This window comes from Melozone crissalis, unplaced genomic scaffold (assembly GCF_028551555.1).
Source record: "Melozone crissalis strain CALT ecotype California unplaced genomic scaffold, PUWL_Pcris_2 ptg000057l_1, whole genome shotgun sequence".
NCBI lineage: Eukaryota > Metazoa > Chordata > Aves > Passeriformes > Passerellidae > Melozone > Melozone crissalis.
The window spans coordinates 4,698,647-4,715,067 of record NW_026535835.1 but is presented as its reverse complement, the minus strand read 5'-3'; the positions used below and the strand labels follow the sequence as shown (position 1 = coordinate 4,715,067).

The 16,421-nt window shown below is 44.6% G+C and overlaps 1 protein-coding gene across 3 annotated transcripts in view; it reads left to right on the top strand.

The window, feature by feature from the left end:
* Nucleotides 1-553: 553 nt before the first annotated feature.
* The window catches only part of SPNS2 (SPNS lysolipid transporter 2, sphingosine-1-phosphate), a 134,463-nt gene continuing 118,595 nt past the window's right edge, over nt 554-16,421 (top strand). For all 3 annotated transcript variants that reach the window (XR_008483782.1, XR_008483781.1, XM_054287198.1), the window contains exon 1: nt 554-989. Coding sequence is in view for 1 of the 3 variants with exons in the window: in XM_054287198.1 (XP_054143173.1) it covers nt 695-989 (295 nt within the window). In the remaining 2 variants the exon portion in view is untranslated. The remainder of the gene's footprint in view (nt 990-16,421) is intronic.

The window sequence follows — 16,421 nt, the reverse complement described above, 5'->3', positions numbered from 1 at the left end:
AGGTGAACTGAGGGAGAATCCCCTCACAGCCGGGCTGAGGGATCACCTGAGGGGCACAGAGGGAAAACCTCCTCATGCCCGGGCTGGGCTGGGCTGAGGGGGGATCCCTCAGGGCCGAGCTGAGCTTTCTGAGGAACCGCCCGGTCTGAGGCGGCCTGAGGGAGGACCCGCTCCTTGCTGGGCTGAGGGATTCCCTCAGGGCACCTGGGGGGTGCTGAAGGGGACACCCTCAGGGCCACACTGAAAACAGAGGAGGCGCCGACCTAAAGCGCCTGCCGGACCCCTCGGGTCCGGTCTGAGGACGGATGAGGAGGAACCCCTACGGGCTGGTCCCTGGACGGCTGAAGGGCCGGTGCACAGCACGGCTGAGGCGGCACCTGCTAGGGCCGGTTCGAGGGCGGCTGAGGCGCCGCCCTGCTGCGCCGCCCCGGGCCGGCCGCACGGAGCCCTCGGGGCCGCTGGGGCGGGGCGCGCACGGCCGCCGAGCCGGGGCGGGGCGCAGGGCAGGGGCGGAGCTTCCCGCCCCGCCGGGCTCAGCCCCTCTCGGGCTGTCACTGCCGGCCTGTCCCGGGGAGGCTCAGGGCGACCGCGGGATGCGGCGCTGAGCGCGCTCCGGTCGCTCTCTCCGTCCGTCCGTCTGTCTGTCGGTCTCCCCGCCCGGGCTCCCGCACGGCGAGATTCCCTCCCGCAGCCCATGATGTGCCTGGAAAGCGACGGCTCCTCCGGCAGCAGCCCGGTCTGCGGCGGGCGGCTCCGATCTGGCGACGAGGAGGAGGAGGAGGACGGCGAGCGGGGCTGCTGCGGCCGGGGTGCCGAGGGCGAGGTGCAGACCCTGTCGGGCAGGATGAACCCCCCGGCGGCCGGCAAGCACCTCGACCGCCCCGCCGCCCTCCGCAAGGCGCCGACCCTCGGCCGGGCCCGGGTAGCGGCCGCCGGCATCCTCAGCGTGGGCAACGTGCTCAACTACCTGGACCGGTACACCGTGGCAGGTGAGCGCACCCCGCGGCTGTGAGGGCATCCCCCGCTGCCCGGGGACAGCCCTTCCCGGGCACGGTGCAGCCGCCGCCGTCCCCGGGGTTGTGCCGGGCTCGGGTCAGCGGGGCTCGCCCGCCGAGCCGGGGCTAGAGAGAAGGGATGGCGTGAGGGATGCGGCGCGGCCGGTGCCCATTGTGCGGCCCCTCCGGTATTGTTCTCTAGTTTGTGTGAATTTTATCGAAAATAAGAGGAGCGCCCTTTGTTTGTGTGGGCTCGATGAAATGGAATCGGCGCTCGCTGGGATTCGGGAGGGAGCGGTGTCCGCAGCGCGGTGCGAGCGGAGGGCGCTCGGCGAGGCTCGGGGTGATGGCAGACGCGTTATCGATCCCGGCACAGGGCGAGCGCTGCGGGCGACAGGTGCAGCTGCGGCCGGGGAGACACACACAGCCTGCTGCCGCACGGGGGGAGCCGGGCGAGCGGGGTGTCCTTGGGTGAGAATCGCAGCGAAGCAAATCCCCTTTGCTTTGTCTCTGCGGAGCGCGTCCAGCCTGGAGCAGCCGGCTGCCCTTCAGCCCCGTGCCAAGGAGGGTCCCTTCCCTGCAGAACTCCCGAGCGGGTGGCGGCAGAGCTGGCAGGAGCGGCTAGGCAGCTGCAATGCACTTTGCAAAGCTCGGTTTTCTTAAGGTAAACACTCAAAATGATGCGCTGGTGGGTGTGTGACCAGCCGTAGTGTGCGAGCCACTATGCTCCTCAGTACTTACTACTACGGTGAAGCTCAGCTCCAAAGCAAATGCCTGTTTGGATGTTTACTGTGCCATCCCTAGAGAGGACTCCTTGTTTATTCTTGTCAGGCAATAACAGCAGGGAAGAAGATCATCACTGAACTTTTTCTAATTAGAAATGAAGTAGGCTTGTTGGTAATCAACTGTCTCATGTCATTAGAATATAATACATATTCTCTGTTTGGCAATACTGATAATTTTATCTTCAGAGCTTACAAAGGGGTTTGTGCATGTATAAATTTTTCTCTATGCATATATATGTTTTAATCACCAGGACTCAATGTGGTGTTAAGCAAATCCAATATTTGTTTATACTACATTAAAATAATATATGCTTGTAGGGCAGTGATAGAGAGCAAGGGACATAAATCTAAGTCACTGTTGTTAGAATAAATTGGCCAGGTTGTATTTATTTTGTCTGGAGTAGGGAGATGGGGAGGATTAGAAGGAGAATTTAGCTGGCACCATTGTGGCTTTTTTGTTTTTCTTTTTAGATGTGGCTTGTTCCTTCAGGAAATGTAAAGGCCAGTATTGGAAGATATTAAGTACTCAGCTGGTAGTCAGCCTGTTACAGAAGGAAGCTTGAAGATAGAAGATTAACCTGTTATTATTGAAGGAAATTGTAGTGTGCTCCCTTGCCCTCAAATAGGGACCTCTCTAAGTGGAGTTTTTCTACAAAGCACCTTTAATGCATGGCAAGTTTCCTTTTTAGGAAGCTATTCCCCCCATCATGCAATCTTTAAAAAAAAAAAAAAAAAACAAAATCACATCTAGTTCACCTATTTGCTCTAGCACTTCCACTGAGACCTTTGCCATCTGATTTCTCTGCCTGCAAGAACTGAAAGCATCTTCTTTTCTGGAAAGGCTGGAAAGTGCCTGACCAAGCAGAAGATAAAAGTGCCTTCTTACTGTAATGTGGCATTGCCAAACCCAGTGCTGTGATTGCTGGTATTCCTAGGACAAGCTCTGGTATTACTGTGCTCAATAACTGCCCTGTGGAACTTATCTATTAACATGCAGCTTGATATCAAAGGTTTAAAATCTCAGACATCAGACTTGCCTTTGGGGACAGAATCAAACTTTGCATGGGCTTTTTGTCTTCTGTCAATCGGTATTTACTTTTCAAACTGGTGTAATATAAAGTGCTAATCTAAAACATGAAATAATTTAAATCCAGTGTAATGGAAGAGTTGTGGTAATAAAAATTATATGTTTTGAGCTCAAAACTGACTTGATTATAAAGTCTTCTCTAAAAGTAATCTTTACTTTTGTATTTTGAGTCTTAGTGCATACCACATGCTTATGTGATGTGCACTTGCAGATGAATCAAGCTAGCACTTTGAATATGCAGCTCATGTCTCAAGACAGGTAATAATTAGTAAATACAACTCTCCAGACCTTCAAAGTACATTGCAAATATGAATTGTTGCAGCAACCTAATAAGGGATTTTAACACCAGCCACGTTATGGCAGGGGAAGTAGCATCAGAAGTTATGATTTACCTAAGGCCAGTGGACTGTTGTGAGAACTGGAATTAATTTCTGGTTCCAGCTCTATTTGAAATAAGTGTTAGAAGAGCAGCAGTTCCAATGGAAACTGGTTCCTGAGGATTTGTCTCCAGGGTGATCCCTGCTGTGGATTCTCTGATGTCAAATAAGTTGACCTTTGTCATTAGCCTTTCTCTCCTTGTCTTATATGAGTCTTGCATCTACCCAACCATTTTTTTAAAATGAAAGTGTTGGAAGCTTTGGGACTTCTTCCTGCTGTCAGATTTAGTCAAAGGCAGGTCAGTGGCCTCAAAAACAATTAGCAAGCAGCTGACAGACAGACATAAGCAAACAGAGTATCCAGCTGTATGGGCACAATACTCACAATACTCCAAGTACATCTTCTGTCTTACTTGAGAACTTAGTTGCAATCATTTGGATTGGCCAAAAAGTATAAGAAAAAGCTAGTGTATATATATATATATATATATATATATATATATATATACACACCATAAGCATACAAAGTATATGCAAGTATGTATTTATTTACTGGGAAAAAATCATATACAGAGTTATTTCCAGTTGTAATTTCCTGAGTATTTTCCACTATTTTCTAACATAGCCTCACAGAAACTGGATAATATGTATCCAGTCAATGTAAGAGCATCTTATGTAATAGAAAGAACTAGGCTGACCTGTCCTATAGCACATCTTGCCCTTAAAAGTAAAAGCTTTTGCATTGCTACAAAGCAAACAGTAAATGTGTTATTTCTTGGTGTTTACACTCTGGAAACATAAACATTGTGTGTAACGACTTTGTTTTGGATAATCTTCTTTTTTTCAAGTGCAACACACAAGGAAGTAGCTGCCTGTTTTCCTGGTTTTGGTTTAATGACTTCCCAGAATGGACTAAATGAGTTTATGATGGGATTTGCCTTTTTGGTATCTGGGACAGAGCTTGAGTGCAGTTTCCAAGATACAGGGCATACACAGCTTCACACCTGACACTAAGTTTGCAGCTTTTTTGGGAGTGCATGATGAAAATGGGCCTCCACTGAGGACTGGCCTGTTTCTTAAGGTTTCAGAATGAGTTTCCTCCAGTACTTAAAAATAAAAAGTCTGCACAGCAGTAGTGTGTATTTCAATAAGGTTTTTATGTTTACAAAGAGTTGGAAATTTCCAGCGTGTGTGGAGTATGTTGGAACATACTGATGTTTAGGAGAAGCTGTCCCAAACAAAAAGTGCCAGTGCCTCTGCTGTGGCTCTTGTAAAGAAAAGATTGAAAACTCAATCAGTGCTGAGCATTACCAACTTGAAGGGAAATGATCCTCTGCAATTTTCTTAATAGGTTTTTGACCATACTGATAACAGCTGCCTGTGGAGAAAGCATTCTTTCAAAAGCTGTGATATTTCACTGCTATTAGGATAGCAAACAAGAGGAAAACAAAAATAATGAAACCATTGCAGATTTCCTGTGAAACTGCAGGATTTCAGCCATCCCATGATGCCAGGACATATCTTCCTCCTTAATGAAGTTTTGGGAAAAGTCATCTTGCCTTCAGAAGCTTGGAATGTGGTTTCACAATTATACCATGGGTGACCTTTTACTGTGCCTGCTGTTGACGATGGAAATAGTCTTGCTTCATTAGGGTGTCACCTCCACCTTCTAATTCAGATGCTACTTCCTGGCATTTCTCTAGTGCTTTAATTTAAAGGTAACGATTTAATTAAGCTGGAGAACTACCCAGCAAAGTAAATGAGTCTCACTATCCCACTACAGAAGGGGAAACCAAGTTGCAGAATGTTGGTGATTTGCCTGTGGTAATGGAGTTAGGGGCAGAGCCTTGCCTGGTATCAGCTCATCCTTGAGGTTCTCCATCCCTGTCACACAGTACGTCACAGACTTTGGTCTGCTGGATTTGTCCTTTAAATGTCTGCAACTTGCTAATAACTGTATTTGTGTTAATTAGCCTCTCATTACAACACACAGTTGCAAATCAAATGCCATTCTTTGAAGATACACACATGCAAATGATCGCTGAAAGTTGAAAGTCGAGTTTACAACTATGTAGTACAGACTGCAGCTGAAGGGTTAGGAAGGGTTCAGCACTAACTCTCAAGTGCAAAGACATTCAAGAGGTTGTGAGCCAAAACTGCTTCTTTTTATTGTGAGCTCACATTTCTGATAGTAACATAGTGCCCCATTGAGTGTTTCTTAGTGAATGCAGTCAGGGAATTCACATGGAATGGGATAAAAGAGCCCCTTCTCCCCTTGTAACAAGACCGTGCTCAGTGCTCATAGCTTCAGGGAGGGAAGTGTTAAGAGGCAGTGCAAGCACCCAGGACACAGCTCTGGAATGGCTGTAATGCTGGAAAATATTAGAAAATGATACTGACAGAATGCACTTGAGGCAGCAGTGCTGCCAGCTCACACATGTGAGAGTGTGAGAAAGGATGACAGTGTTGTACTTGGGCAGCAGGGACCTGCTACTGACTCAAATACAAGAAGTCCTGCTTTGGGAGCAGAAATTAGACTTGAACCTCATGCACTTCAAAAGCAGGAGACAGAAAGTGCTCTGCAGCACAGTGATGGGGACTGTGCCACAGCATCTTGTTCTCCAGTGTTGTTTTCCCTGTGTGCTGGGCTGTGTTGCAAAGGCTGCTGCTTCCTGTTTGCTGATTCTTATGCGAGCTGGCAGGATTTGTTCCACAGTATTTTACATTTCAAGTGAAGTCTTATTATGTTTAATCATAGTATTTTTTTCTTCCTTGTGCTGTAGCTTTGCCAGATACTAACTATCTTTGTTATTATGTGCAGATTTTCCTGTTTGACTCTGAGATCCTCTTTCATGCATGTTGATTAATTTTATCCCCAAAGCATCCAAGGCATCACAGCCAGAGAATGTGGCCTTTATTACATGGAGTTAATATACTCATAAATATTGAGTGTGTTCTTAAGAATAATGTAATGATTTTACTAGTCCCTTGATCTCTGTGACTGTCAACACCAGCAGCTTTGTGATAAAGCTTCTCTGGTCAAAAGTGTGGGAAATCTGTAATCATTCCTTCAGACTTTTCAAATACCACACCAAGCTGCAAGAGGGTTAAATTCTAATAAATGGGACTAACTGAGAACATTTACTCTTCATTTTTTCTGGTACACTGTGCATGAGAAGCAAATGAGCTGCCGATGACGTAGCATGATGGGTGATAAATTGAACAGATATTGTTAAAAACTGGTGACTTTTCTTGTAATACAAAATCCCATAGCTCTTGCTTGGTATTTCAATTGCTGAGGAACTCGTGGTTGAAAGGTGTTATAATGTATCACCTACATCAAATAAGGTTTGTAAAGGTAAAGTTTCTAAAGGTAAAGTTTGTAAAGTTGAGGTTCCTTACAACTATCAGAAGCTGCTCCTGGTACCTCTTCAGGAGATTCAATGGGAAACCATGACTTTATTAGACAGATAAAAATTAGGAACTCCAGAGATCAGAACTCTTCTGAGTTCCTTGTTTGCATCATCATTGCTTGATGTGTGTTATAGACCAGGACATTGTTGTGCAGCTTTTATGGAATCAGGTGGTGCCTCCAAAGTGCTTACAGTCCAAATCTCCAAGATATATCAGAGAGCTGCAGGCCAAGGGTGGAGAGCCAGAGGGACACAAGAGACAGCACTGGTCAGTGGGAGGGTCCCAGAGGATGAGCAGATGTGGCTTTTTGGTAGGCAGTATAGCCAAGGGGTGAGGAGGGAAGAAAAGGGCAGCTTTCAACAAGAGTTTACAAACAGCATCTTCCAAAAATGATGAGCATCACAGGAGAAAGGATGAAGATGTCTGTTGGAAATGGTTAAAGGAGGATGATGCCCTTCTGGCTGAGGGAGTTTTGTGGAAATTGGCACTATGGATGTAGGGTGATGAATGTTCTAGAAAAAATGTGTTTGTGCAAAATGAGTTCTGCAAAGAACCTGTGAGGTGCCTAAGGGGCCAGGGAAGTTAATGGGAGCTGAGCAAAATGGGCTTGGGCTCAGAGCCCAGAGAGCTGTAAGTGAGGTGAACAACACCTCATGGTTTCCAGAAAAGTTTTGAGTACACATCTTGGCATGGACCTCTCCTGTAAATTGAATTTTTGGTGAACTGGTCTGAAAATCAAGAGGCAAATCTGAGACAGGTAGGGGCAAAATAAGAGAAAGAAACCCCCAAACAAACTGAACCAAACAACAATCCCCCAGTTATTACTACTGAGTTCTAAACTATTAGATGCCCCCTTTTGACTCTGGTGCTGTAAAACCTCTCATTGACTGGATGAGTACCCCACCTAGAACTGCTGAACTGCTGAGCACAGCAGGTATCTCATGCATGGCTTTTCTTTTCTTGACACATCTGTTTTCATTGTTATTTTGAGTGTTTTTGTCTGATGTAACCCAGCTATTTCTGTAGGGTTGCAGGGAAAGGAAGTGAAAGGGAGGGAGCACCAATATCCTTGCTCCTGGTTTTACAACAGTGTGTAAAAAATCAGGAGGATGAGGATGTAAGGGGTCCTGGCTGACTGAAAGGATATGGAATCATTCCCACTTGTGGTCATGACTTTGGGCCTGTCACAGTCAGTGGCTGAAGGTTTCTTTTGGAAGGCTCCTGAAGGAGCTGCTCAGGATGCTCTGGGGGCTCTGTCCACTCTTCATGGTGCTCTGTGTGTTTCAGGGCAGCCTCTGCACAAGGCATGGCTGGAACCACCACGTTATCTCTCACTGTATAAAATTGCAGAAGTCTTCTGTCAGCTGAACCTTCTAGAGAGCAATGGAGCATGTTGTGAGAACAACATCCCACATCCTCTGTGCTTCTGGTTTTGAGGAGATAGGTATCAACCAATCCTCCTTCTCCAGAACTGATCTCCTGCCACAACTGAAATCACAGAGCAATTTTAGCTTTAGAGAAGGGAGAGAAATACAGAAGAAAAACCAGGCTTTGTGCCTTGCCTTTCCTAAGTTCAGGCTTGAGCAATATGAACATACCAGGGTTATGTTATTGGTGAGCAATATTATCTCCTATAGAGATTTCTTGTTTGTTTATTTTTTGGGTTTTTTTTTTTGGTTGTTGCTTTTTTAAAATGTATTTCTTATATATTTCTTATGCTTCTGCTGGTGGCCAACAACTGCAGTAGCTGAACAGAAGAGCAGGGGGAAAAGCCCAGTGTTTATCTGGAGAATAGCTGCAGTAAGAGCTTGGAGTTTGGCTGGCAGAGTGAGAGAACCCCATGCTGGAATGAAAATCCTTTCAGCCTTGGCATGTGATGATTTTTTTTGTTTAATTTTTTTATTTTAAGGCTGCACTGAACCAAAACTGCAGTAATCCATCTTACTCCTTGTTCAGGCTTCTGCCAATAATTATGTAAATAACAGATCACAGTTAATGATTTGTTTCATAGCTTCCTATTTTCCCTATTTGTATTAGTAACATATCATTACTGTCCTAGAATACAGCTCTGTGTTCTTGGCAGCATGGAAAACAACAAAAATGGGTGAAGTGACAATGGCAGCAGGACTGGTGTCTGTGTGAAGTGTGCAGGGCCTGAGTGAAACCTGCCTGAAGGTTTCCTCTGATTCCCATGGCTGTCCTGGGATTTGCTGATCTGTGCTCTCTGCATATTCTCATTTCAGACAAGTGATCCCTCAGGAGGGTTTGCCAACAACACAGTATGGATCTGAAAGGTGGAGGGGGGGGGGTCTTGCCCTGCTGTTGATTTGTGATTTTCACTTCTCTCTGCCTGTCACGTTTGCATTTCGTGATTTGTGCTGTGTGGTGGTCATGATCTTGGAAGTTTTGCTTTTCATCCTGCCTTAGGCAGCTGCTTTAGTTCAGCTTTCCTACCAGGTGGGCAGTTTGGGAAGTTCACAAATCACTGTGTGCTCTTGCTGTGTTCCTCTTCAGTGAGACTTTTCATTTGAAAATGGGAGACTATGACAGGATTTCTTTTCTGAGAATTTTGCATGAGATTCTGTATTCTCATTTTCACATTGCCTTTAGTGTTGGGTGGTTTTTTCCATCAGACTGGTGCTTGTAAACTTTGCCCCAGCCAGACCCACCAGGGCTTGGCTGTCCCAAGCTGTAGGATGTAAATAATTTGATGTGACATCAGCTGACCAAGTGCCAGTGCTGCCCAGGCCTCAGTCCCTGGGCAGGTTGGTGGATGAAATGTTGTTTATGGGATGCTGAATCAGAGCTGCTGAAGCACTTTGGGCCAGGCACTAATTTTGTGCAGTTTCAGGCGTGTTCTCAGTGCTAAATAATAATTAATACAGAATTGCAACACTATTAATAAATACCAACAGTGCAAACTATGCAATAAGGAGAAATTATTTCTATTGCAGTAGTGTGGCTCATAAAGAGGGGTCATTACTGTGTTGGTGTGCTGAGCTATTAGAACTCAAATTCTGCTGCACTTATACCAGTGTTAAAACATTCCTAATAGTCTTGTTATTTCCGTCCAGCAGGCAGAAATGCTGACTAACTTTCAGGATAACAATCTTTTATATATTCAGGAAACAAAATACCCAAGGGCCACTGGTGACTGACAGCTACAGTGCTCTGATTAAAACTGACAGTTTCTGATCAGCTCTGTCTTGGATGTGTTAGTTCCTTTTCTCATGGGGAAGAGAAGACAGAGGACAAAAAATTATTTAATGTGACAGTATTAGGATATGAGACTTTTTTTTTCCCCTTTGCAATTTTCCAGGAATTTATAACTCAGAAGTACCAAAGTACCTGAGTAATAGTGCTTGGAAGGGCCAACATTAATCTCTCCATGATGACTTTCATATAACAAGTACAGAAAATGCCAAGTGTTGGCTTCTAGTCATTGATTTTTGAGTCTAAGAACAATGTGCTGATCAGGTAATATCTGGTGTTTGCCTGTTTTATTCCCAGCTGGTATTAAGACAAGGAAGATTTTTTTTCCCCTTGAAATGGGAGGAATTGTGATGCTTGTGCTCATCTGCATTTACATAGAGACTGCACAAGCAATTCCTCAATCCCTAATGAAAGACCTTGAGTCACTGGTCAGAACATGAGGTTGTTGGGACCCATAGTGAGTACATCTCCTGCTCTCCTCCCTTGCCCCTCTCTCCAACAGCATTTCTTAGTATATTGAGGAAATAACTTTATTTCCTTCACCTCTGTGTTTATTTCATCTCCTTTTTACAGGTACAGGGATGCTGGGTGCTCAGGAGCAGTTAGCAACACCTCCCCAGCATCTGTTGCTTTTCAGCTCTGGGTGTACCTTGAACTGTACAGAAGAGCTGCAAAGGCAATAAAAGAAATGAGTTCTCTTCAATACTTCATTATAGAAGGGTCTTGGCAGATCTGCTAAAGTTTAGGGTCACTTGCTATTTCCTTCATGAGGATTTGACTATTACAAATATTTTTAAGTAGTCAAAATTTTCTCCTCTTATATGTTGGCAATTCCAGCTGTTTAAGGTGCAGTGGCAGCACTTTATGTTACTACAAAGCAATCAAAATTTTCAGGGTTTTGGGCTGTGAATCCAGAGAGTTTCAACAGTTGCTGAAGAAAAGAGATATAAATCACTTTTGGCCTGCATTTCACTGTGCTTTTTAAACTTCTATCTGGAAGTGGCCAAAGTTAGTAATGCTTCTGTAGTCATATTATGTTCAAAAATATGTAATGGTTTAAATGTCAAACTGCACCTTATTGCAAGCTTACATTTGCCTCTCAAGTGTGCATTTAAATCATTGCATTGCTGAAAGCCACTTAACAAGAATAAATCAGAAGTGGAGCTGATGTTTGAATAAAACCAGGAGTTATGTGAGTGGCTGGAGAGAGGTCTCTGTCTGTAAGCAGATGCAATCAAATCTGAATCAGGATTTAACAATTTTGATTTAAATATTTAGTCAAGCTCTATTATACCATCCCTTCTCATTTTCTACATGAATGGGAAATACGTTCATCACCATTTAGAAATTCCTGGGCTTTGTAACCCGATGATGTTTGGTTTTATTCACTCAGACTTGTGCAATTGAGGCACAAACCACTTCAGCCCCGAGTGGGAGAGATTTCCTGGGCCCCTGCTGCCTGCAGAAGAGCTCTGTGTGCACAGCCTGAGCCCAGCAGTGGGACAGCTCCCACTGTCCAGGCAGTCATGGATGTCCCACCTGTGGTCACTGGCCAGAAAACAGCAGGCAGGCTCAGCCATGGAGTGGACACCACTAGTCAGTAGATTTGTATCACTGGTCTGATAATTAAGATTGTAAATTCCATTAATCACCCTTTTAGCTGCCAAGATCTCTATTTTTCAATGCTCCAGTTCTCTTGTAGATTAAAACAAATGCATAAAAGTTTTTGCTTTAATGAAGGAAGCTGCTAAGAAGAAAATTTATTATTATTAATTATTTATTTTTAATTTAATTTTATTTCTCCACTGTTTTCAGGTGTTTCTTTCATTCTGCAGGAGCAAGGTTTTGGTGGTTTTTTTGATCAATGCCTTTGACATAATATGGAAGATCGCTGTTTGCAGCTTCCATTCAAACATGTGGTCTCCAGTTGCCTCTGCTAGTATGGAGTCATCAAGACAGAAGAACTAAAATACAGATCTTAAAGTCATGCAGGAAGTTTCTATTTAAAAAAAAATAGGTTTTTAAGTATGGCATTTCTAAAATATATCGGCTCCTTTGTAATTACACACTTTAGATATTAATACATATAATTATGAAAGTATAATTAGACTCTGGTAGGTAGTGTTATAACAATTTTAAGGTAGATTTAAAAATATCTTGTTTCTAAATATCCCAACAAGAGCAATTTTTCTTCTTTAGTGATATTCTTGGGCTTAGTCTGGAGGACCTGATTCTGGACTCTGGGTTTTTTGCTTTGGGTTTTTTTCCTTTTAATTCAGTAGAGACTGAATTATTCTGTCTTTTAAAGGACAGGCTCCTTCTCCTAGGCTTCTTCTGTAAGATTTCAGGGCTAGAGGGAAGCAAGAGCACGCTCTGGATAATTTTAGGTTAGAGATTGTTGTTACAGGAGAGTCCCTTGGCAGTTCTTAGAAAGGCAGGCAGTGGAAGAAGCTTGGTTGGTGGGAAGCTGGAAGAATGCAGCACCACAAGTGTTAGGGACCAAGGGTTTCAGTGTGTGTGAGGGGTGTTCACACGGGGACTGCAGACCCTCCTGCTCCAGGATCTGTTTCTTTAGGCAGATTCCTTTCCCTTTAAATCCAGAATAGCATCTTTCCACTCCAAATTGCTATGTGGCCTGTGGTTTGCTGCGGGGAAAGCAAGTCACGCTGTGTCTCGCAGCGGCTCGTGCCGCGGCAGCTGCCTGGTGCCCCTGCAATTCCCGGGGCTCCTGCTCAGAGCCCGCGGCTGTGGGTGCCCAGTGCCTTCTCATGGGTGCCCGAGGGTCCTGCTCCTGTCCTCGCTTCCCTCCCCCTGCTCTCACTTGTGTGTAATCAAATTAAGCAGCAGCAGCAGCCAGAGCAGAGAAGAGCAGCTCTGTTTGAAGCTGTCCCTGCAGAATGTGCACACAGATTTCATGGCTTGCACCTGCCGTGTCTGGCTGCTGCTGTGACCTCGTGTGCCAGCAGCCTGCTCTGATAAGTGTTCCCTGTTCCTTCCATCCCAATTAATAGTTCTAAGGACACTTAATTCCTTGCCAGCCTTCTAAAGCTTGTCTTTGTCCATAAACACTCTGCATTATTTTGTAAGGGTCCAGTAGAGGAGTGCTTTCAGAGCATGTAATGAAAGCTAGAGCAGGCAGTGTTAGGAGGTTTCTGTTGAACACATAAAGGCAGCACTTGCTGGGCAGGGATAACTGTGTGAGGATGCTGTGTCATTGGAGCTGGAGCAGTCACTCTTGGAACACTGCAGACTTCTCTTTGAAACCCTTTGTAGGTGGGTAAAGCCTTTCTTGCTGTTTCTATTGAGATCCTTGGGCATTGTGCCTTCCCTGAGTACAAGACTGCTGCCCTTTCCCTGGGCAGGACCCTGTGCCAGCCACAGCAGCTGCTGTCTGGGCAGGCTGGAGATGCAGCAGCCCATGAGTGTGGAACAGGCACCAGGCTGTGAGACTTGCCAGGGCTGTGCAAGCCCTTCCTGTGTGCTCTTCACTGCCTGATGAACTCCTTGGAGTCAAACCACTCCAAAAGCACCCTCTCCATCACTACCTACAGGGTATTTCCTTATGTCACAAAGCCATCTCATTGAAATATTTCACATTTCAAAGTATGGACTTGTTTCAATCCAGAATTCTCTGGTTCCATACAGCTGTGTATCCACTCCCTTTCCACCACTGAAGACACCAGTGAGACAGGATGAGCACAGGGGATCTATGTAAGAGCCCTGCTGAGATTAAGCACTAAATTGGTGGTGTTTGGCTTCCTTGGCAGTGCATTGCTGCAGATCCCTCACTGTGGATAACTTCTCCTGTGATGGGTAATTTTCATTTGTGCAGCAGATGATGCACATCCCATGAGTGAGTGTTACAGGTAACAGTACCCATGGCAAGGTGTCTCTGCTGGAACTGGAGAGCATTAGTGGAACTGAACAGGGTGCAGCCTCCCTCATTGATTCTGCTGCTGCATTGTTAAAAACCTGATAATCTTTTTAGCTGCTCAGTCTCTCCCATTGCTAATTGCTAAATGTAGTTGCTTATGTACAAGCAAGCTCAAACAATAGAAAATATATGAAATATGAACCCTTTCTTTGTGGGGTGGGAACATTTATCTTGCTGTGGTGAGGAATGTTCACCTCACATTTCCGAACATTGTGTTCAGCAGATGAGCTGTTTCCTCCTTCTCTTTCAGGTTTTGGTCTCTCCATTGGGGACAGGGCTGAGGCCATGCCTAGATGGGCTGTTAGAGTAATTATCCAAATGAACAGGCAGGGCTTTAAAGATGCTGTTGTGTGATTTTATTGTTATTGAGTGGAGAGGGTGGAAATTGGCTCGGTTCTTGTTTTGTTTTTCCATAGTTCAGTCTATTGACTTGTAGATGAGTGAGAATCTCATTGGGAAAGAGCTGCCTTTTGATTCTAGTATTGCCTCCAGTTGGGAGAAGACTGAAGAATACAAGGGAACCTAAAAAAAAATCCCAGAGCTGACAGCCTCCAGTCAAGCAGCATGTTTGAAATTTTCATGTGGCTACTGAATTTTATCTTTGCTGGGTGACTCTGTCACTGTTCAAGGGCTGAGAGACACCTCCTTGTACAGGCATGGACAAGGTTTTACACATCCTAAGGTAAAGAGAGTAAATGATGGAGGAACATTGTTCTTAAATAGTCTCAGCCTAATGTCATGGAAACTTTAACAACAAAATAAATACAAACCCTCTCTTTTTTTAAAAAAAAAGCTCTTAAAATAGAGATGGAGTTAAAAGGAGACTGTGTCTAATTTTGTTAGCGTTGTGGTCCTAATTTGTCGCTTCTGGTCACTTGAATTCCTCACAAATTGCTGGTTTGCCTGCAGATCTGTAATTCCCACATGCTGTAATTTTGCCTTTAGAAATGTTGGCCATGGGCAGCTCTCTCTTTCTGGGCTGGAATTTTGAGCACTTTAAACTCTCCAGCATGGTTTTTCTCTGTTTGGTGGAGGTGGAGGCTCCTGCCTGGCAGGGAGGATGAGCAGCTCTGGGTTTGCAGGGTCAGAAAGCCCTGGGAAGGCAGTGAGGATGAGGATGAGCACAGGGGTGCAGGAGGTGCCTGCTGGGAGTGAGGAGGAAGCACCTGGGTTGTGGGTTAGCTCTAAATTTGTACCCTGTGGAAAGCAGTGCAGCCATCCAGCAGAAGGGTGTGCTGGACAAACAGGCTGTCCTCTTCTGCAGTCCTTCAATATGTGAGATAAAATACTGTGAGAACAATTCTGAGGCATTTGTTATAGAAAATCTAAGAATTTTCCAAATAATGTGCCCTGCTGTATAATTCCTATCAGCTGCTGGAAGGATCAGCTATTGCTATGAGCTTTTGGCTGGTTTGAAATCATTAGCTACATGCTTTGAGGTTCAGCTAGCACCCAGTCTCTTCATTTTATGCCATATGTTTGACTGTTATATCATAAACTGAAAGAATGTATAATTTTTTATCTTATCTCAGAACTTGAAATGCTGAGATGAAAGGAGAGATGGATGTGAGTTGCACTTTGATCTGGTTTTCATCATTTCAGTTGGGTTTCTTCTTGGTTTTGTTGGGTTTGGGGTTTTTTTTTGGAGTCCAAAGAAATTTAACCTTACTCTTTGTTTGCTTTTTACATCGGTTTTATCCTCTTGGCATCTGCTGTTGTTATGGCTGTCGTGCTCTCATAGCCTCAGTATGGATCTCTCAATAAGAGGACATGAGAAATAAATGCAATTAACCAACTATTCAGATCTTCAGGGGCTTATGAGGTCACTGAAGCTGTGGATGGAGGTCAGTCTCAAGTACAAAGGTGCTTTCAGCTCTTGGTGTTTTTACTTTTCTGCTCAGCTCTAAAATTTACTGAAGTCTTGATGCTTACTAAAGCAGTCATGGATGCATCTTGAGTCTGAAATGCCTGGGGAAGGCTCTTTGGTTGTACAGTAATTATGGACTGGTTCCATTTACACTCAGGAATTGCAGTTAAGGGCTCTGTGAGGATCTGGAGCTCTGCTCAGCACACAGATCACCTGTGTGAATCCAGAGGCATGGATTCCTTCCCTGCCTTTCCTTACCTCCATCTCTCTGCCTTGGCACCCTCAGTGATAAGGCTGACCATCTTTATCTGCTCCTCAACACACTAATGGGTTTTATGTTGATTAACATGAAGCAGAACATGGGCCTGCAGTGTTCTCTAGTGCAGGCCCAGCAATGGAGAAGGCAAAACCACATGCTGGAATTAAATGAAAGAGGAGTGTGTAATTTAAGCAAAATGCTTTACTTGATAGGCTGCAAGCATCTATTTTTCAAATGTGCTGTGAAATGTTAGTAGTGGGTTTCTAGAAAGACATTAAATTGTGAAAGAAGAATGTTTATTTTGGGGAGAAAAGTTTCAGAGAGGAAAGAATATGCATGTCTTGATCAAAGTTGAGTAATGTATAGTTTGGAAGGAAAATAGCTGGGCTTGAGCATCTTCATGTTAGTGCGAATACAGGGCAGTTGCAGAGTGTTTATATTGTACAACTGAGATCTGGATTTCACTTCTTTATTTCCCTGTGTTAGAATA